Source organism: Perissodus microlepis, chromosome 13 (assembly GCF_051167445.1).
Source record: "Perissodus microlepis isolate ML-2025 ecotype Zambia chromosome 13, ASM5116744v1, whole genome shotgun sequence".
NCBI classification, from domain to species: domain Eukaryota; kingdom Metazoa; phylum Chordata; class Actinopteri; order Cichliformes; family Cichlidae; genus Perissodus; species Perissodus microlepis.
The window spans coordinates 32,091,318-32,114,052 of NC_140473.1; the positions used below are offsets into that span (position 1 = coordinate 32,091,318).

The window sequence follows — 22,735 nt, forward strand, 5'->3', positions numbered from 1 at the left end:
AAACAGAGAAGTTACTCATTACCTTAAACAATACATAAAATAAGAAAAACCAGAACAGAACCTCACCTCTGCTGCCGCCCCGTGTGGGAGTGAAGAAGGAGTGAGCCTAAAGTGAATGCAGTCCTTATATAATGTGTGACAGGTGAGTGCAATTAAGGACAAGCACCACACCCAATCAAAGGTGAGAGAACTAAACAAGGTGCATCTGGTGAAGTGAGTGGGTGTGCTGGGATGTGCTAAAAGGTGGGTCTCTACAACAGTGATCAAAGGTACTTATGTTCACAGCGTGTAATAATACTGACAGTCCAGGGCATTGTGGTCTGTTGAGCTAGGGCTAGGGTTAGCAATTCAGACATATGTAATCAATATTAAACGTCTCTGATGTGGGCCACTGTCCGCAGTGTTGGGAAATCCATACCAGGCTGGGACGAGTCAAGGTAGGTGAGCATCCACGAGAAGACACAGCAGATGCATCCTACTAATACTGACAGGACCAGGAGACTCCAGAAACCGAGCATCTTCTCTTCAGTGCCATCCTCTCCTGTCACCCTCTCTGCCCGCAGCTCTTTGAGTATGGGGTAGATAAGGGCGCAGAGAAACCCTTATTACTAATTTGTATTATAATTCAATTTTCATGAAATATTCATATTCAGTATTGGTCCTTATATTAATAACCACGTATCCACCCAGGCTCATGGTGGGGCAGGGCTCTGTCCTGGGATGCTTGAGTACAAGGTAATGTACACCCTGACCAGGTATCCAGTCTGTCAGAATTGTTTTCAATATTTGGTTCAAAAACATGAGTGACAACAAAAATCCAACTAGGATTCTTGCATATGATGAATGAAGTCTGTCTTTGACTGTATTGTCCAGCTGATCCATCAAACCCCCAGCAGGTGAACCTTATTCATGACATAACACGGCAACAATGTAAAAAATGAAACAGCAACAGTCTAAATGTAAAGTGCATTCTAAACTCCTCTTCAATAAATCATATGCAAAGAGTCATTCAGGACTGTAAAACGTGAACTACAGAACCCAGAGTCTTCATCATTAAATCTCTGGTTGCTTCATTTTTCTATCCTATATCAGATACTTTAAGGTTAGGTTAGGTAAACTTGCATTCTCATGGTGAGGCAAAGTGCTTTATGTGTGTGTGTGCGTGTCATGAACGGCTATAAAAGGCCTATAATTAAAGAACAAAGCGGGGTTTGAGTTCGAGTTGCGGCAGACTGTCACTACTTGTAAATGGAACGCAGCCTTCCTACGGCGGACAGCTAATAACAGGAATCGGACGCGGTCCACCCAAGTGCACAGCAACCACCATAGCAACCGCCTAGCATGACCTTAAAAACATATTCTGTCTTCATAACTATCAAACACGTGAAATGATTTGCAAAGTGTTTAAGTGTTACAGCTGCAGAGAGCTATGGCGGTATCTTTGGAAGCTGTTTACATAGCTAATAATATACGATGTAACCATGGAGACAGTCAGTCACGTGAGCTAGCGGTGCATGTTTACTACAGTGAATAAGGTGACTGCGTGCACAGCGTCCACACGCTGCAGAGGGTAAAGACATTACTTCAATATTGTTTTATATTGATATATATTTGCCTTCTGTTGACCATCACCTCAGGTTCACCATTACAGTTTCAGCATACAGATGCACACTGTCTAAATATGAACACATTCAAAACTCATGTCTCAGAAATAAGCACAGCTGTTCATGTTTGTCATTAGAGTTTTATTTGTAAGAAAATTATGAACTTCATATTGTGCATCAAATAAAAGAACATTTCACAACTCTGAGTCAACAGAAACAGGTAACAGAAATGTCTCTAATGTAGACATGTACAGTGTAGTGTAAGCATTAAAAGATCATAAAGGAAACACTAACATTTATGTGAAACTAATTGTAATAAAAAAATGAACAGGTGGTTTATAGATGTAAAAGAAAGAATCTGAAAACAACACTTTTTTGGTCTAAGTGATCAAAGTAGAAAACAGAACTGATGTTCAAAAACAAACCGTAGCTGCACTAATATTACACATCTCCATTGTTGTGGTGAACAGACATGTTGCTTTTAAAACCACATGCAGTGTGTGACCGTGACTGTTCACTGAGACCATGAACGCCACTTCGCTGAAGCCTTCGCCTTCTTCTTCTTCTTCTAAATTGGAAGCAGAAGGAGCACGAGCTGCTTTGATCTACTGAAAGGAAAAAGCAGAACATCTGAGCTGAAACCAGTCAGCTGAAATCATTAAGACAGGAACAATCATTCAATGCAGTGTCTCAGGTGGCTTAGCCTGTTACAACTGTTGATACAAGCTAAATACGGTTAACACACAGTGTCAGGGAGCTCCAGTGTGGGAACTAGTGGCTTTAGGTTTGTAGTCACAGGGCTCTAGACTAACTTTTTGCCATGGGCGTACCGGTACGCCTAACTTTAAAAAGTTAGGCGTACCGGCACAAAAGTTAGGCGCACACAAATTTTATAATAATTTATATAATGTGTTTTTCTGGATACACTGTGCTTTTTCAGCATTCAAAGATTGATGACACCGTGTCAGAGCACTGGCTATGAATTTCAGAAGGATCAGGCCTTAACTTAACAGAAAAGTTAGCAATAGTTCTTTTCCTATTACAGCTACATCCACTTCTGTCGTGCCCAGGCTGCTCACTAGGGCTGGGTATCATCACTGATTTCTATAATCCATTCGATTCCGGTTTTCAAAGTCCCGATTCGATTCAGCTTAGCCTCAGACAGTCAGAAATATTATAATTCTGATCATTTATCAGTACTGACTTCATCAGAATTGTGAACATCACAGCAGATGCCTTTGTGTGAAAGTAACTGAGAATAAAACAGAAAAACATGAAGGAGATTTTCCTGGTCTGGCTTTTTATAGCAGATAACCTTAAAAATATTCTACAATGTTCTGCATATAAAGTTTAAATTTCTTCAGTATTGAACAACAGAAAAAAATAGGCTTTCTTGTCCGAGGTCATTTAAGTGAAAAAAAGAAAAAGAGAAAAAGACAGCAGCCGACAGCGCTGTAAACAACGGTAGACTGGTGGGTAATAAGCGAATGAATAATACAGAAAACAGAGATTGGAGACGGGAAACTGTTCTTGAAGTACAGAGAGAGAGAGAGAGAGAGCTAACTGTGCATGGAGTGTTATTTTAATAGTCGTGGAAGCAAAACAGCAAAATTCATGACGACATTGATCAAATGTGAAGCGCAGTTTGCTGCTTCTTTTGCTGCTGGCTCGGTGAATTTTGGTTGGAGAGAGACAAAACCTGCAGCTCAGAATCAGCGCAAGAAGACGTAGTCACAGCGCGGACCGGACGCATCAGAATCGCTGAGCTCCGACAGCGTGTCCGTCTACGGGCCGTCGGGTGAGAAAGCCGAGAAAGACAAAGTTGATTCTGATGCGTCGGTCCGCTCTGTGTTTACGTCTTTGTGTGGAATCCGTGTGCCTGCTCTCATCTGCTGTTTGGTTGTTGTTGAAATGGTTTTGTGAGCTTTAATCTGAGAATCTGGCGTTTCTGGCAAAACACAGTTATATTTAAAAGTCGATTCAGGATTTAATGAATTGATATCGCTTTATTCAAGCTACTCACCTCCCACTTCCACCTGCACTTTCAACTGGACCACGGCCAATCAGAGAGGTCCCGCCCCTTACTATCTCTGATTGGTTTAGTCCATGATAGGGGCATAGTGTGTGTCTGTTGTTGACCACAGGGAAGGTTGCAGATTTTTTTTATTTATTTATTTATTTTTTGCTACCTGAACATTTGGTCGCACAGGTGCAACCAAATATTATTTTTTAGTCGCACCACTAAAAAAATTTGGTCGCATTTGTGACCAAATTGGTCGCACTCTAGAGCCCTGACTCATTTAACTTTCATCCATTCATTCATTTAATTCAGGAGGAAGAAATGTCAGGTTGATGCAGGCTGGCTACATGCATTTGGTCCCATGCTGTCTTTAACTAAATGACTTGGTTCATTTTATGGCTGGGCTGTATGTGGGGTTATATCATGTTATTTGGGCAGGAGTACCTGTCCTCTGTTAGACTTAGAAAGTTTCTCCATAAGTAGAGTTTCTAACTCTTCTAGCACATCTGTGGCTGACAGCTTTTTGGTGGCTCTTTTTACCCCACACTGGTTGTGAGTGTGTAAATAGCCCCACTAGTTCTTTTGGGTTGCAGTTAACTTGGGAGGAAGAGGTAGGTCTGCCATGACTAGATGAATAACAATGATCTGGGATACATAAATTTCATAATGCATGCATATATCTCTATAAACCTGGCCTGAGGGCTGCCATTTTTTACATTCACTTATTTCTTTGTTGAATCTAAATAATGAATGTGTTACAGTTAAACTGACACTGATCAGTGTAAATGGCTCATTGGGACACAGAAACCTTTAAATTAAACCCTATCACCTGATATCGAGTGTCAAACAATATCAAAGCTGTAAAAGCTGTTTACAGTCAGAATTTATAAAACTATGATTGTAAATGAATTCAAACAAGTGAGCTTTTCTCTTTGTGCTGAATATCAACACTGTGATTTCTTAGACTGTAAGCTTTACTTTAGCACAACCAGTTGTAGAAGCTGCCACTCCAAATGTCTTTTGATAACAAGAAAAAAATACCTTTTCAGTCCACGGCCTGAAGTTCTTCTCTGACATCTTCTGCCATCAGCTTTGTCTGCTGGTTTGAAGACAATAAACCACAAAAAGATGATTTAGTCACTTTGTCTGCGTCATGCAGCTCGAATGTGTCGTGTAACGATGTTGAATAGCCGTCGTTATCCCTCTGCTGTGTCAGTAGGATTGTACTGTGCAGCATCTCATTGATATGTGAGGAATGCTAATGTAACACGATAACAGACGTCTGGTCTTACATCATTAAAACATAAAGGACAGGAGATATTTAGATATTTTTATATTTATATTACATTTTATAGCTGACGGATATTACTAAATAGATAGAATTTACTAAATAGCTGGATGAACATGAAAAATATGTCTATAATAACAAATGACCATGAGAGCCAGTAGAATTAATTCAACTGGACACTCAAAAGACGTCCTTAAATGCTCTTTAAGTGGCAGAACAAACGAACAAACAGTTAATTGCTTACTTGAGATGAAATCTGCTCAGCTACTTTGAAAACAGCTTCTAAGTGGTTCCTCCTTTAACAGGATGACTGCTCAGGGGTAAGGCCATCATGCAGTCCAGCAACCTTTATGGTTCTGCTTTGATTCACCAGGAACTATTAGGGAAACCTTCCAGCGCCTCCTGTGAAAGACACAGGCATAAACACACAAACATTTATTAACATGTTCCACAGTCTTCCAGCTTGATTTTCTCATCCTGTGGACAACAACGTACATGGATGCAGGTTTATTGTTAACTTTTGTAAGGTTTATTTAGTGAACATATCCAGCTGCAGCTCCACTGTGATCCTGAACTGGATAAGCACTTAAGAAAATGTGTCAATAAATGGACATACATCAACTTACTATATTTATCCAAACAGACGGGACCAATAATGCTTCACTGAGTTAGAGACTTTAACAGTCTCTTCTATGTAAGAATGTCTCGTGCTGATATACCTGCAAACTTGACAACAAAGGTTTTTCAGACTGCATGTAGCTGTCCTCTATGTCAGCTCACACATTTACATTCATGTCACACTTATTTCTGCTTTCCCATTTTATAATTCTTACTTACATTTTGATTAGATACCTTGAGTTTGTAAATGATCAGATTACATAATTGGAATACAATGTATCCAATTCAGGGTTGCGGGAGGATGAAGCCTATCCCAGCTGATACAGGACAAAGACAGGCTGCCAGTTTATTGCAGGGCTAACACAATATGTGTAACAGAAAATCCACTTAAATGTTTGATATTTCTTATAATAATCATAATTATGACTATTATTTAAAGGTTTCTTTATAAATACATTTAGATTTTTTATAACCTCTAAAATATAAACCTGAGCTGTTTCAGATTTTGACCTCTGACCTCAGTGACCTGGCTGTGTCCTCACTGCAGCTCCCTCTTGGAAGTACGTCTGCTTCTTGTCTACCCCCAGTGTTGACCGCCTGCCCTTGATATCACGTACTGTACCTGAGGAACAAAAAAGGACAAACACTTGCCTTCATTTAAGAAGTACATTCATACAGAGGTAATCTATGGAAACACACTAGTTCAACCTTTGGGAGGAATCAGTTCCTGTGAAACATTTCTGTAAATGAACATCATGTGGAGAATGAATGAAATGAGTTCTTCAGGTGACTCAGCAGTCCCACACTGACAAATGAAATCTAGTTAAACTATTAAGCATATTTGCTCTTCTGAAATCTGTGTTAAACAACAACAAACATAAATTAGTAACAAAAATACAGCTGAGTAGAGGCTTTACAAGCCACCAGCAGCCACAATGCTAAATTTTAATCTTCAAATGTTTCTGAGCCGTCTTCAACCTGCTTTTAACACATTAAAGTCCCACAGTCAATGCAGCCTGACTCAATCCTAGATGTTCAGCACACAGAGACACAGAGGTACCGTTTAAACTTTAGTGTTAACCTGAGTCACTGATCATTTGCAGTATTACAGAGTCTGGCAGTCTTTGCATGATGTCCACGTCACTGTACGTTTCTAGCTGACTCTCAGGTGTGACAGGTGTGCCAGCAGGAAAGAGTAATAATAACCTGCATCCTGAGGTTTGTCATGCAGGATTAAAGGAGCCAGGCTTTGTTCACACAGCTAGGATTGTATTTTACACTGACCCTGGGTCAGTATAAGTATCATACAGTTTAAACGAAGCACTGAAACTTGCACATATTTATTACAGATGCACTGAAGCTAATCGAGATATTTGCTGTCAGTCTGTGGCTGCGATTAAACACTTTACTGGAAACTTTATTAACTAGTACCTTCATCAGTCATGACAGAAGCTAATATTTCTGCGCTAACATCGTTTAACCAGTAACAGCTTTCCTCCAATATAAGCTAACGTTTACACCGTAACTTTAAGCTAGCACCACAAAGACGGTAAAACACGTAAAAATATCTACAAATGCATCTTAAAGCTGTTATATTAGCACTCGGTGTATTACTAAGATAACCACATTAACATTACTGACACTCGCTGACTTTTAATAGTCATTCTATAAATGCTGTCCGTTTAAATGGTCTTACCTGTACACACTGCATATCCACCGGATTCCAGCCAGAGTGGATTCTGGAGTCTTCCCACGCTCCTGTTAGTGATCCTCCATCTGGATGGATGAGAACAACCTTCTGAACAATCTAGCAGGAGATGGCCCATATCTATGGGACTGATTTGTGCTAATAACGCCCATTGTATGGACTGATAACAGCCGAAGCGGGTGAATAAAGTCACCCAGTAGCTAGCTGTGCCATTACCCAGCATACATCACTCCCTCCATAAATGCAATAAACGATAGAAAAGTATCGTTCTACCTGTTTTTCAGGTAGTTGTTTACATTATATAATTTATTGTGTTCCGTATACGTCACTACAATGTGATTTGGAAAATGTCTAAATATACCGACAACAGGCACTTCCGCAGCAATCTCTTCAATCGGAGGAGCCTTCACGTCAATTCCCGACGCGAGGGGGGTACCCTGCGCGTCCATAAGCGAAGCAGAGGGAGCCTGACCATGCGTCACACGTTTGACGAGTTGGGAGTGAGAACGTGTTGAATTAATAGTGAATTTAGACAAAATTAAACATCTGCTACTCTAACAGCCATCTTTCTATACACACACATCCCTCTTTACAATTTAGTCACAACAAAAAGTTACTTTGACGAGGTTTAAGCATTAAAAGCTCGCTGGTCAGTCATCTCCATGTGTTCTGTCCTTGGTCTTTCTCCCATTGCTCATCTTCTTAGCTTGGCCTGGATTTACTGAAGGGCTCCTAAATGTGGATTCCATTTATGTAAAATCATACTAACTCTTCACCACAATTACATATTTTAACTGTAGGCAACACTAACTAACTGTCAGAGAGCCTGACAGATGCTTACGGCACATCAGTTGACCAATCTAGTATTTGCCAAAGCTTCACAATGACATGTTTTTGTTCTTTTTGGTTTGTTTGTATAAAAGTCAACCCGACACACTGTTATGTTGATCACTCTGGACGAGTGTTTGTTTAAGCACCACACATATGGCTTTCATGGTTTGCCAACCTGTTCACCAACTCTCCGGTTGGTCTTCTGCACATGCTCCTGCTCACTCTGGTCTCCGGCTTGACTATATAAAAAGGAAAACCTCGTTAGGAAGATCATCACCACCTGTCCCTGCAGCCTCCCTGGCACCGCCCCCTTGAGCTCACTGCATCACTCCTCCCCTGCGGCTGAGCCAGGGACCACACCTCCACCACAGTTTGGATTTCTAAATAATATTTATTGGGTGTTTATAATTCATGTAACCATTATCAGTTACAATTACCATCAATCTGCATTTTGTTATTATTCAATTCAGAACTGCCCAGACCAGACACAGTGACATTCCACCAGAATCCCTTTGATCTCTGATCTTCTTTATGACATCAGCACACTAAAACCCTTAAAGAGGGGAAAGGTTCTCATTCTTGTCAGTCTTTCAAAGATAGTGGAAGAATTCACTAGGCAGTTAAACTACTCGAAACTTCAGTTTCTGACACAGTTGACCGTATTTTTAAAAAATCTTTTAGTTAGTACAGAGATTTAACATCAACTTCAATTTGAAATATGAGTCTGTCAAATCCTGTTGTGTGCAACCTGAGAGCCGAGAACGAAAAACTTAACCAGCAAATCAAAGAGCTGAAAAATGAGAATAAAACTCTCAAACAACAAAGCTCTACCATACGTGACCTTAAAGTCGAGAACGCCGACCTTAAGGAGCAAAAAAGAGAGCTCATAAATGAGAACAAAATTCTCCAAAAAAACATTGAAGTTCTCTTCAAACGAAGTGGGTTCTCTAAAAACAAGAGGAAAAGAGACCTGCAACTAGAGAATGAAAAAATTCACTTCAAAATTCAAGACCTGGAATATTGGAACCAAATTCTAAAGGATTTAAACAGCTCCAAAACCAAAGAGATCCAGCAACAGAAAGAGGTGATGCAGGAAATGGAGGCAGAAATCAGACAGTTGCAAAGCAGCAAGACAGGCTTGGTTATAAAAGTGGGAGACATGGAAAAGGACAACCAGTCTTTAAGAAAGGAAAATGATGTGACGATAAAACGCATGTGTGAGCTGAAAAGGGACTTTGAAAAGGAAAAAGATGACATGCAACAGGAAATACAGGCTGTTAAAAATAAACTCCATCAGGCAAACACAGCCTTTAAAGAGTTACAAGAGAGTGAAGAAAGAAAAAGGATCATGAATGAGGACAACAAAACAACGGACAGTGAACAGCTCAGACAGACCCTGGAACTCCAATGCGTTGCACGTGAAATTGACATATCGAGGCATAACGAACTTCTTGAACAGGACCTCCAGGAGCTTTCCAAAAGGAGTGGTGATTCTCAAAAAGAACTGAAACCACACGATGAGGGTGTGAAAGGAGAATCACGGATCTTCAAAGCCACTGAGAAAGACTCCGAACATGATTTTAACGTGACCAACAGAGAAAAGGAGTTGTTGTGCCATGAATTTGAGGCACTGAAAAGAGAGCTTGAAGAGGTCAAGAAAAATCTGTGTGATGTACAGGAAGCCTTGAAAACAGAAGACATGGCGTTGCAAACCCAAGCTCAGACTCCCAAAGTTTCACAGGAAGAACATAACAATCTGATAAACAACTACGATGTCCAAGTTGACATACTCAAACAAGAAAATAAGGCCTTAGAAAATAAGGTTAGTGACCTTACCAAAAAGATGTGGAATGGACGGGAAGCGATGAGACAAATGGAAAAGAACTTTCAAGAACAAAGGAAGCTACTCGAAAATCTCCGAGGAGAATTCGAGGAAATTTAGCACAACTACGACTTTGGCCCTCCCTATTAAACCTGGTTAACGCAGGTTCAATTCATTTGATTTAATTGGCCCAAAATGAGTGACTGCACCCAGACACTCAGTAGCAAAAAAATTACAGAGATTCAAGAGAGAAAACTGTTTCTGCATAGACTCCTATAGTACTGCAAGTCGTGTCATCACTTGGTGTCCTGCATAGAGTGCAGGTTTAAGGTATTTACGTATCTTTCAGAATTAGAAGCTATGCTGCGTCAGGGGTTATAACAGCTGTGCCCCCCCCAACCGGTCGAGGCAGATGGCCGCCCCTCACTGAGCCTGGTTCTGCCGAAAGTTTCTTCCTGTTAAAAGGGAGTTTTTCTTTCCCACCGTCACCAAGTCTAAGGAGCTTGGAGAAAAGCGCCTGGACTTCTTTAACTTAAAGAAATCCAGGCGCTTTTCTTTCCAAGCTCCTTAGACTACTATGGCCTTGATGACTGATAACCTTCACAGACACTGTCATCAAGGGTTTGCTCACAGGGGATCATCTGATTGTTGGGGGGTTTTCTCTCTTATATTGTATGGTCTTTACCTTACAATATAAACAGCCGAGAAGCGGCTATTTTTGCGATCCGGTGCTTTAGAAATACATCTTAGCTGAACTGAACTCCATAACATCTGGACTGAAATGCCTACACACAACGGTAGGCATTTCAATCAAGAGCTCTGTCCAAAACGTTCAATGACAAGCATCAGCACCAGGATTGTTTTTTAGCTCACCAACAGTTCATGTTCCATACCCAGTTTTTATTGTAACTGCAACTTTGTAAGACTGGGTTGGGAGATGTTCTTGTGGTGAGCTTTTATTCACATAATTGGTTTCTTTAATAGTGAAATAAAATAAATTTGTATAACTGGAAACAGCGTTCTCATGTCTGATTATCACATTGTATTCTTTAAACCATGTAACAGAATATATAATATATATAATTTACTCATAGTAATATTAATATCTAATGTGATTGAGTTTCCTCATCTCTACTTATGTGCTGATGTGTTCACTGAGGCCATTGTATGGTCCATTTTGGCTGCATTTCCATGTTTTAAACATGAAATTTGCTTATTTAAAGGGTGTCTCATGTATCTCTTATGCAGAAATATGTGTTGCCTAGCTGGACAAATGTAGCACAGGTCTACTATTATTGGCCTAATGTATTTTAACAATCATTTCAGCATCCAGATAATCTCTTTCATCATCTCTTTCGATGAATTTAGCCTGGTTGTCATGAAATAGGCATTTGAAACAATAACTACCAGTATCTTTGAATGTGTGTGATTTCACTAATCCTACACATTCTTTGCAAGACAACTGGGTGCTTTTATGTAAAGAATGATCTGAGAACACTGAGGCTAATGAAGTAACAAGAGAAACATAGTAAGTAGTCTTTCAGTTTGCATGATCAATTTTGATTATTGTTCATTTTCATTTACCATGTCAACATGTTTTAGAGCAACGTTTTCTGATTTTGAGCTCTTTTAGGTGTACGTCATCGTCCAACACGTTCTCACTCCCAACTCGTCAAACGTGTGACGCATGGTCAGGCTCCCTCTGCTTCGCTTATGGACGCGCAGGGTACCCCCCTCGCGTCGGGAATTGACGTGAAGGCTCCTCCGATTGAAGAGATTGCTGCGGAAGTGCCTGTTGTCGGTATATTTAGACATTTTCCAAATCACATTGTAGTGACGTATACGGAACACAATAAATTATATAATGTAAACAACTACCTGAAAAACAGGTAGAACGATACTTTTCTATCGTTTATTGCATTTATGGAGGGAGTGATGTATGCTGGGTAATGGCACAGCTAGCTACTGGGTGACTTTATTCACCCGCTTCGGCTGTTATCAGTCCATACAATGGGCGTTATTAGCACAAATCAGTCCCATAGATATGGGCCATCTCCTGCTAGATTGTTCAGAAGGTTGTTCTCATCCATCCAGATGGAGGATCACTAACAGGAGCGTGGGAAGACTCCAGAATCCACTCTGGCTGGAATCCGGTGGATATGCAGTGTGTACAGGTAAGACCATTTAAACGGACAGCATTTATAGAATGACTATTAAAAGTCAGCGAGTGTCAGTAATGTTAATGTGGTTATCTTAGTAATACACCGAGTGCTAATATAACAGCTTTAAGATGCATTTGTAGATATTATTACGTGTTTTACCGTCTTTGTGGTGCTAGCTTAAAGTTACGGTGTAAACGTTAGCTTATATTGGAGGAAAGCTGTTACTGGTTAAACGATGTTAGCACAGAAATATTAGCTTCTGTCATGACTGATGAAGGTACTAGTTAATAAAGTTTCCAGTAAAGTGTTTAATCGCAGCCACAGACTGACAGCAAATATCTCGATTAGCTTCAGTGCATCTATAATAAATATGTGCAAGTTTCAGTGCTTCGTTTAAACTGTATGATACTTATACTGACCCAGGGTCAGTGTAAAATACAATCCTAGCTGTGTGAACAAAGCCTGGCTCCTTTAATCCTGCATGACAAACCTCAGGATGCAGGTTATTATTACTCTTTCCTGCTGGCACACCTGTCACACCTGAGAGTCAGCTAGAAACGTACAGTGACGTGGACATCATGCAAAGACTGCCAGACTCTGTAATACTGCAAATGATCAGTGACTCAGGTTAACACTAAACTTTAAACGGCACCTCTGTGTCTCTGTGTGCTGAACATCTAGGATTGAGTCAGGCTGCATCAGCTGAAGCTGTTATTTGTATATATCAGTATTTTTTATTCAGGTGTGGGGAAAATACGTAAGACTGCAGTGAAGCGATGCACCAGATTAATCCCTGGCCAAAGCTATCGTACTTAAATCAGACTACTGATCCAGCCACATCAGCCTTTTGTGAGGTCTGTTTAAAGTAGACTAAAAGTGAACTGCAGCTTCCTGAGAGGTGGACTGTGAGCACAGAAACACATGTTCATACATACAGCTGCAGCAAACTTACATTAATTTTAAATAGATTTGTTACTCTGATGTCTGTCTCTGTGTTAGTCCTCTGACAGACTGGTGACCTGTCCAGGTGTGCTCTACCTATGACTACTGGGACAGGCTCTAGCCTTTTTAATAGAAATTTTCTGTTATTCTCATTTAAAGTATTTAAGTGCTTATGCATATGCTTAGTTGTGACACTGTTATAGACTGTTCAGTGAAAGTTTCTAAAACTAGATGAACTTACTTCAGCGTCAGCAGTTTGAGAAAACAACTCCCTTTACAGGTGCTGATAAGGCCAAGGGCACAAAACAGCTTAACCATTGATCCGTTAGGTTTCATAGCGAGGCACGTGAAGTGTGGTAGGATCAGTTTGTAACTTCCTCCCTCTTCCTTGGAATGCATAAAGGAGTAGGAGCACCACTTCTGCGGCAGCGCTGACATGACTGAACTGTGATGTTTGATGTGTGTTGGCGCAGTAATAAATAGCTTGATCACAGCTCTTTCTGTGTTGCAGACTTTATTTAAAAAATTCCACGACACCTCCCACCCTCCCACTGTGAACCTGAATTGAATATTCAGAAGACATTTGTTTAAATAGTTCTACAAATCTGAGCTGTTGCTGTGTCCTTGGATTGTGTGGTAATAATATTTGAGCCTGCAATCTTTCTTACTGAATCTCTACTCTGAGTCATGTTACCTGAGATTAATTCTATGTTTACCTGTCAGCCTGGACGAATGTGCTGTGTGAAGGAAATTAAATTAAATCAGATCTGAACTGCTTACATTTGAGGAACCTGTTCATATTTAATTGAAATATGAACCAGTGGTTTTTTTGATTGCTGATTCCAAGAGAGTCTTTGTGGAAATCCTGTTTGGCTTTTTGTTATTTTAATTCTCTTCTCTGTTTTCCAGAACAGTTCTCCACAGTCGCTGTCCGCATGGGTCAGTGGGACCAAGAAGCACTCTGCTAATGTGTGGACTCTGACCAGCAACATCCAGCAAGACCCAGACAGCGTTTTCTATCTCCCAGCTGGAGGCTTTTGTTTGTCTGTGACTGGAGAGTCAGATTTTTGTTGAGCTTCACACTTGCAGAGGTAAGTCAGTTTGCAGAGATCCCTCCCACCCTGGCTTTTATGTGCTAGATTTCTTATCTGAAAGAGTAATATTTCAGTGACTGCTGCTTATACCACAGGTTAATACACGCTACTGATCCCTGATAGGAGAATCATCAATTTTGCCAACAAAGAAGCCTGGTGGATGTTTGTTTACAGTCTGATGATGGGACATCATGCTCTGCATCTTCAAAGTTTGCCTCCTCATTATTATTCATACCCAGTAATGTGAAGTATGCTTATATCTACTATAACTGAACCAACCTGGTGCTCTTCATTTATGGAGGCTGTTGAGTCTGAATGTTGGATGTTGTGTATCTCGTGTTCTCTGGGCTTTGTTGTCCTCAGTCTTTTCGCAGGATCAGAAAACAAAACCAGGAGGCGCGTAAATGTTTCTTCTCCATGATGTTTCTTCAAATGTTTCTTCTGGATGATGATAAGACTGTGACACGGGATGCCACCTTTGGTCTTGTGATGAAGCAAAGCTCAGGAAGAAGTGTGATTAAATGGTACCCACATGTGTGCTGCTGAGAAGGATGTACAGGGGCACCTGCAGCCAAATCCAAGCTTCAGGTTAGTTGTAGTTGCAGAACGCTATAGGACTGAGACAGCTGAGGCATCAAATGTTTGATTAAACGGATGAAAAAGAGAAGTTTCTTCCCTATAATTATCACTTCTTAAAATCTGTAGCAACTTCAAGTCTGTCAGCATGCTGAGCATGCTCAGAATGTGACAATATATTTTTGTTCAATATTTAATTTCTTTCAGTTGCAATTGTTAAATGAAAAAAAAAATAAAAATATATTCTTATAATTTAGCAAACTAATTTATCAAAAAAAATATACATATATCTGTATTAGTTTTAATAAATTAATTTGACACCTGTATTGAAAATACCATATTGTATTCATACAGAATCAGTATGGTATCATTGTTTGTCTGCTCACTGATTGCTGAAACTAAGAGCTACTTTGATCTGTTAAGATCTAAAGTATCCAAAGTTGAGCTCTGATGTTTCTTCACCCCTGTGTGTGATATGTGATTTCCTACATGCTGGCAGAGCAGAGCGGCAGTTTGTGCTCACAGATGGTGACGGTGTGGAGAGACGGTGGTGTTTCCTCAGAAGAACCAGCAGAGTCACTTGCTGACTGATGTTCGTCTGCACTGCACAGAGGAAATCAACTGACCAAGGTTTGTCCAGTGACGTGTTATGAAATGTATATTTGTTTTATGCTTACAGTTATGTTTTTCTTGACAGAGGCTCTGCAGAGGTTAGACAAAGCAGAGAAAACATGTGCTTTACATTTTACTGTGATTTATTGAGATATTTGTTGCCTGATGTTGAGCAGGAATGGAGAAATAGAATCAAAGGGAGATGTTTTTGCTGTTTTTGTAATGATGTAAGTAAATCTTCAATATTATTTATTTGCTTGGTTATATTAGGAGTGTTTCTGAGTGAGGGGGAGAGGAGTCATCATCCAGGTAAAGTGACGTAGAGCTACACACAGCATAGTGGCATACGTGAACTCACAAGCATTTAGTATGTCACCACGGGCACAACAGAGATTGAGCAAAGTCTTAGAGGCCCCAAATCTAACATTCACACATGAAGGAGCAAACATGGCAGATTTATTGGGAGCAGGGGAACCCCATGACTGCGTCAGAAGAGCACAGGTTGAAGAAAAAATTAGAGAGGACCTGAAGGCAGAACCTATACCTGGAGCTGAGGACTGGTTCACTGATGGATGTTGCCACAGAGACGAAGAAGGACTGAAAGCAGGATATGCGGTAGTCTGCAGAGTAGGAGAGGAGTATCAGGTCAAAGAAGCAGGAAGAATTGGGGGACAGCAGTCGGCACAGAGAGCTGAAGTGATAGCCCTAGCTCGAGCCTTGAGATTAGCTAAGAATAGGAGAGTGAACATCTACACTGACTCAGCGTATGCATTCGGAGCAGCTCATGTGGAGCTGGCTCAATGGAAAAGAGCAGGATTCAGAACAGCAACCAATGCACCTATCTGCCACAAAAGTGAAATGGAGGAACTGGAAAAGGCCTTGGCTGACCCAGATGAAGTGAGTATCATAAAATGCAAAGCGCACTCACAAGGAACCAGCATGGTGGCAAAAGGAAACCAGAAAGCAGATGAAGCCGCAAAAGAGGCGGCAGACTACAAAGGACGGAAACAAATGATACAGGTAACTGCAGAAGAGGAAGTATCCACTAACATGACGGAGGAAGTCAAACAGGCTCAGGAGGAGGCATCCCCAGAGGAAAAGGGGGTGTGGAAAAACAAAGGAGCCTGGCAGGATGGACACTTGTGGAGGGGGCCAGACGGGCGCCCCGTGTTGACAGCCAAAATGGCAAAACAGAAGGTGGAGGAGGCCCACGGACTTGCCCACGTGGGGGTAGCACAGATGGAGAGAAACTTGTGTCATTGGTGGCATCCTGAGTTGAAAGAAATGATAAGGGAAAAGGCCAGGATGTGTTTAATCTGTGGCGCACACAATCCCAAGCCAGCGGTCAAACCGGAAGTGGGCTTCACACCGTACGAGCTGCAAACTGGGAGACAGTTTCCGGCCCCTTGGACGGTGGGCTCGGTGGGACAGGACACCAGAGGGAACAGGTCTCACGCAGACTATTGGAACGAGTTAAAGGCGCTGGTGTCCAGTTTCACCAAACAGGTGGCTTGTGAAAAGCCCACAGGAGGAGGAGAGGTCCCGGACGCAAAGGCAGTGTGGCTGAAGGTCATCAAACGCAAGTGGAAGGAACCCCGTTGGACTGGTCCATACGAGGTGTCGGCTCGGACAGCTACAGCGGTTCAACTGAGAGGGAAAGGCGACGCCTGGTATCACTGGACGCAGTGCGCAGCGGCGCACGAGGACTTGGTGGGGAGAAATCAATCTCCACCCAACACAGGTGAAACTCAGAGGCAGAATAAACCCTCACACCTGTGCAACGGGCCAACCGGTGGTCTACCCGGGAGGTCGAAGAAAGAAGAGCAGCCTAGGAGGAAGTCGCCGCGCCAGCGAAAGGGAGCGGCACCAAACTGAGCATCTAAAAAGGGCTTTGAACTTTTTGCTACAACATAACTTACACACAACACCATGCCATCACAACAATCAGATACTCGTGACGAGAAAAGAGTTCAAAAGGCTATCACAATGTTCAATAATACCATAGGTTTAATGTCGATGATGTTTTTAATCACAGCTATATGTTTTTTGGTTTATTTTTTGCAGGCCGACAAGGGAAAACTGTCTGAGCACGGAGGTCAGGCCGGCCCGGCGCTGTTTGATACGCCACTTACACCACTCGTGATCCTTAGTGACTTCAGGCCGTGGGCGAGAACGAAGCGCGAGGTCTCTGGTAAAAAGGATGAGTGTCTCAGCACATACGGTGGAGTAGAATTAGATTATGTTAAGGGTTCCACAACTTCTTTCACGTTTGATCTGTGTGATGTTTTTAATTGTCAGGATGTAAGCAGTAGCTGGAGGGGATATAATGTGTGGGTCTGTTGGGACTATTCAGTGAGTACACACTGCGAAAGGGGAAATCGGCCTTATGACAGCTGGTGCCGTAATTGGGATCAGGTAAGGGGTTACACTGGGGAAAATTGGGAACCGCCAGAATTAGGACCAGAAAATGAGCTTAAACTTCAAAGGGACTACAGCCCATCTAAAAATCTGTTAACCTTATCATTAGGTAATTGGCGTCGGGAAAAACCTGTATATCTAATCTTGGGGGTGGAAACAGCTGGGGTTGATCCAAAAGTGTTAATTAAAGTTAATTTTCTAGAAAAGACTAATCCCAGGTCGCCAGGTAGAGAAGAAATGACAACACACGTGATTCCCAATCCAATGAACTCTGTTGCATCTTTTACAGGGCAAGAGGGGAGCGGGTCGTCGGAGGCTGGACCAGAGGAACAGGAACCAAAAGTTAGACAAGTCGTTTCGGTGGACTACAGCACGTTAAAACCTCAAGATCTGATTGAACGCGCCACCGGGTTCAGTGACAGCAACATCTGGCTGGACTGGATGGCCCAAAACGCTAAAGAACAGAAAGTGTCTAACTGTGTAGCTTGTGCTTCCGCAAGGCCGCGTTTATTTACTGAGCCAGCACCGCTGCATCCAGAGGATCAGTGGGGCTATAACTGTATGTTGCGAATGACTAGAGAAGTTGTTAATACGGGGAACTGCACTGTGTTGTCCAGTCTATTTCCCCCTATTGACAAACTCACGCGAGCAGGACCGTTTATGCCCAGAAAAGATAACTATACGTGTTTTACTTTTTCCACAGATAAAGTTAAATATCGACTAGGGGAAATCGATCCAAATTGGTGTTCGGTCACCCGGACGGGTAGGACCACCAACAATGTGAGTGATGCAGCCACCGTAATTGGAACATGGGCTAGAAGCGGGCTGTATTACTATTGCGGGCATAGGACTCTTGTGGTTCGTGTTCCTGTGGGGAGCGTGGGTACATGCGCAATGGTGAGACTAGGGGCGCCACTTATGCTAATTGGAAACCAGGTAAAAGCGATTCCACAACACAACACGCGCACATTGGCAGCTAAACGCAAAAGACACATTTTAATGAAGACAGGCTTTGATGGCACACATGCATACGACCCTAGGTTGAATTCCCCCACCTGGATTGACTCCATTGGAGTGCCCAGGGGAGTTCCAAATGAATTTAAACTCGCTGATCAAATAGCAGCCGGTTTTGAGAATATTCCAATAATCTCTGCTTTCTTTCCAGTGACCCCAAACAAGAACGTAGATAGGATAAATTATGTTCATTATAATGTGCTGAGACTCTCTAACCTCACCAAAGATGGCATGGAGGGGTTGGCGGAGCAGGTGGGTCCGACCTCGTTAATGGGCGTGCAGAATAGGATGGCCCTTGATATGGTATTGGCAGAAAAAGGGGGCGTCTGTTCCATCTTTGGCGATCAGTGCTGCACCTTCATTCCCAACAACACTGCTCCAGATGGCTCAGTGACTCGGGCTCTGGAGGGCCTAAAGAGCCTTTCTGAAACTATGCATGATCACTCAGGTATTGACAATCCGCTGGAGGGCTGGCTGACCTCAGTGTTCGGACGATGGAAGGGGCTTATTGTGTCGGTCATGCTGGCTTTATCTGTTTTGGTATGTATTATGGTTACCTGTTGTTGTCGTCTCATTCCTTGTGCCAGAAGAGTGTTAGTGATGATGTTTAGGAGGGCAGTGGAGCCTAGAGTTATCACTCCAATGTCCATGATGCCAATGATGTACGTAGGACCTGCTGTGTAGGCCAAGGAGTGACATGACACAACTGTCAGTGTTGTGACCTCTGGATTCTCCAGAGGTCAACAGAGGGAATTGTGGGATAAAAGGGGTGTTCTTTTTCTTTTCTTTTATTATTTTGTTATTTTATCATCGGCATTATTGAAACCTCAGAATCATATAATCATAATCATATAAGAATCATATAAGCAGCCTTTAATTAACCTTTGATTAAAGCTTTTGACATTACATTGACATTTGTATTACAGTGATGGTTATAACCTCAGGTTGATTTTCCATTTACAAGTGCCAGAATAATCATATGCTCTTTCATTGCAGGTGTTACCATGATCATCTCATACATATTGCTGTTTGTTGCTCATTATAGAGTTGTGCTCAAATTAATAAGGGTTAAAAGCTACAGTCAGCGCGAATGTCTGGCTGATCTATGGAAGGGAAAGGCTTTGAGCATAGAAGGCCGCACGCGCTTACACAACACTGATATCATGTTATTCTTTGCGATTCTGTATTCAGTTATATCTTTTGTTATGTTTTAGTAGTGGCAATTGATTAAACAATATTCATTTAATATTACATACTTGATTTAGAGCATTACACACTGATCACCTTAACCAATCTGGAAATCCTTGTAGCTGCAATATTGTGTCTCCGCAGGGGACAGTTGGCTCCAGGAGATAGGCGGGAGTCAGTGCCTGTCCTCGGGAAGGAGAGAATGTTCTTTTTGCTGTGTTAAATAAAATGGTCAACATTGATTGTATTGCACCTGTCATACGCATGAAGGGGCGTTCTAATACCCCGATTTCATAAAACTATTGTGATGTGATTTTTGGGGTGAGATCTGATGCTGTCTGCGTACGGTGTCCATCTCCCACGCGTGTGATCATTAAAATCATCGTTTGACTCAACCCGGCCGGACCAGTGTTGTTATTGTGACTTTTCCTCTTGTATCCATCCCCAATATTTGAATCCGTAACAGTGGATACACTTGTCTCCCCTTTAAAGGAGACAATCCAAGTCATCCTTAAATGTTAGTGCTTTCAAATACACAAACATTTTTAAAGGACAAAAATGAACATCCAACTTTGACTGTAATACAAAATAAATCTTTGCATGTGTGTTTTCAAACTCTCAGATGGGCAGCATATCAGTCTTGGACTGTCTAACCTGCCGGAGCAGCACTGAATGACCACCACACATGAGCATGTTCCTGCAACATTCAGCATCTGATCCTTCATCTGTGTGCTTCTGCTTTTGGTAAGTAGAGTTACCCAACTCCAGTAACTCTAAACACATGCCATCCATTTCTAACGGCCTGGTTACTTCCTGTCAGTTACTTTAGAAACCATGTGGTCACCTGACCTAACACTGTTTCTTCTTCTTCCCCTTAATGTTCAAGTGTCACATGTCAAACAGCTGGAGAGGAAACTACACCAGTGTACTGAGATGTTTCACCAACACGTGCCAGATGCTGTTCCTTCATGGTGACATCACCAGAGACAGCCCCACCCACCTCAGGACCTCGCCATTGATCATGATGATTATAATGATGACAGCGAGCGGAACTAAGACTGTAAAAATCCACGACCAGAATTTTTCTTTCTAATTATTAATGAATACTGAGAGCCTCTTTCTGTGTTTTGTCTGTTTTGGGGTTGTTGTTTTTTACCTCATTTGTTACTAACAAAGTTCACCAAACTCACACAGTTTACATTCTGTATGTTTCCATCTTTACCAGCCACACTCTAACTGCATTTAAGAAAATAATCCTTAGAAATAATTGATGATAATTCAGTGAATATACTGCGCTGCTTCCTTTTATTGCGTCACACATTGCTTTAAGTTTTTCAGTGTCCAGTTATTTTTTACTGCTGTTTGAATTCTCTGTATGTTTGACCCTGTAGACTGTTTGATGGACTGCTTGTCTTCCTGTTTGTTACCGCCGCCTGTTTTTTAATAAAGATTTGGATTTGTGACTTCAACACAGCCTCTGCGTGTCCTCCCTTTGTGTCCTCTTCCTCTGTGAATGTGTTGCATGTGTCACAGATTCATTTTATTAACAGCTTTCCCACAGTGAGTTGCATCAGCATTCATTCACAGCACATTTCAGAAGGATTCAGATTAATACAGTGATCTTACAGTCAGAATGATCCTGACAGAGTGCCACTGTAAATGATCTTTCATCAGGTAAATTTTAAAGTTCAGTATTTCAAAGCAGGAGTTATGAAGAATCATATTGGCATTAGGACTAATAATATGTACTTACAAAGTCAAAGTTTTTTAATTATGCTAGAATATTGGAAGACAATCAACTTTTAGTGTTTTCCGCATATTAATTATTCTGAAATAGAGTCGGTGACTCTAACTGTACAGAAGCACTAAACAACTGACAATCTAACAGACATCTTTGGCCTGAGCCGTCATGCACAGTGAGTCTGATCCTTTGCTGTGAGAGTCTGACAAGCATGTTTCTGGTCAGTTTGAAAGAAATAATATCACAATGTTGATCTTTCTTTCCAATATTCCTTCTCTTTTACAACATAAACTGATTGTTATGAAGGAAAGGAAGGCTCAGGGTTGAGTAATCAGCATCATGGGCTCATCCGATTAGGATAAGAATAAGCAGTCATCTAATCATTCACAGGGTTCTCCTTTTATTCTCAAATCAATAAAGCAAAGAAGGAAGGAAAGAAAGACACACATGGACTGCCAATGCTGAAAGAAAACAGAGAAGTTACTCATTACCTTAAACAATACATAAAATAAGAAAAACCAGAACAGAACCTCACCTCTGCTGCCGCCCCGTGTGGGAGTGAAGAAGGAGTGAGCCTAAAGTGAATGCAGTCCTTATATAATGTGTGACAGGTGAGTGCAATTAAGGACAAGCACCACACCCAATCAAAGGTGAGAGAACTAAACAAGGTGCATCTGGTGAAGTGAGTGGGTGTGCTGGGATGTGCTAAAAGGTGGGTCTCTACAACAGTGATCAAAGGTACTTATGTTCACAGCGTGTAATAATACTGACAGTCCAGGGCATTGTGGTCTGTTGAGCTAGGGCTAGGGTTAGGGTTAGCAATTCAGACATATGTAATCAATATTAAACGTCTCTGACGTGGGCCACTGTCCGCAGTGTTGGGAAATCCATACCAGGCTGGGACGAGTCAAGGTAGGTGAGCATCCACGAGAAGACACAGCAGATGCATCCTACTAATACTGACAGGACCAGGAGACTCCAGAAACCGAGCATCTTCTCTTCAGTGCCATCCTCTCCTGTCACCCTCTCTGCCCGCAGCTCTTTGAGTATGGGGTAGATAAGGGCGCAGAGAAACCCTTATTACTAATTTGTATTAT

At 41.6% G+C, this 22,735-nt stretch overlaps 1 protein-coding gene and 1 long non-coding RNA gene across 9 annotated transcripts; one reads left to right on the top strand and one right to left on the bottom strand.

Annotated features, from left to right (window-relative positions):
• Positions 1 to 1,724: 1,724 nt before the first annotated feature.
• On the bottom strand, positions 1,725 to 6,705 carry LOC146375440 (uncharacterized). The gene is made up of 3 exons (XR_014802036.1): positions 6,041 to 6,705; positions 5,157 to 5,314; positions 1,725 to 4,723 (listed from the first exon to the last, which is right to left on the bottom strand). It is a non-coding gene; the product is annotated as an uncharacterized LOC146375440 (long non-coding RNA).
• Positions 6,706 to 11,533: 4,828 nt separating this feature from the next.
• On the top strand, positions 11,534 to 21,366 carry LOC146375441 (uncharacterized). Of its 8 annotated transcripts, none has more exons than XR_014801974.1 (8): positions 11,556 to 11,692; positions 11,986 to 12,065; positions 13,905 to 14,086; positions 14,185 to 14,677; positions 15,165 to 15,295; positions 17,342 to 20,414; positions 20,520 to 20,641; positions 20,784 to 21,366. XR_014801974.1 is itself a non-coding variant. In XM_084948745.1 (7 exons), the coding sequence occupies exon 6, from the start codon at positions 15,647 to 15,649 to the stop codon at positions 17,150 to 17,152; it is 1,506 nt and encodes a 501-aa protein (XP_084804871.1). In that variant the 5' UTR covers positions 11,534 to 11,692; positions 11,986 to 12,065; positions 13,905 to 14,086; positions 14,185 to 14,298; positions 14,453 to 14,677; positions 15,165 to 15,646; the 3' UTR covers positions 17,153 to 20,641; positions 20,784 to 21,366. The 8 variants fall into 8 exon arrangements, 6 of the variants coding, with proteins under 6 accessions (XP_084804871.1, XP_084804870.1, XP_084804868.1 ...); XR_014801975.1 differs by having other exon boundaries at positions 11,561 to 11,692; positions 17,342 to 19,249; XM_084948745.1 differs by having other exon boundaries at positions 11,534 to 11,692; positions 14,185 to 14,298; positions 14,453 to 14,677; positions 15,165 to 20,641.
• The last annotated feature ends 1,369 nt before the right edge of the window (positions 21,367 to 22,735 follow it).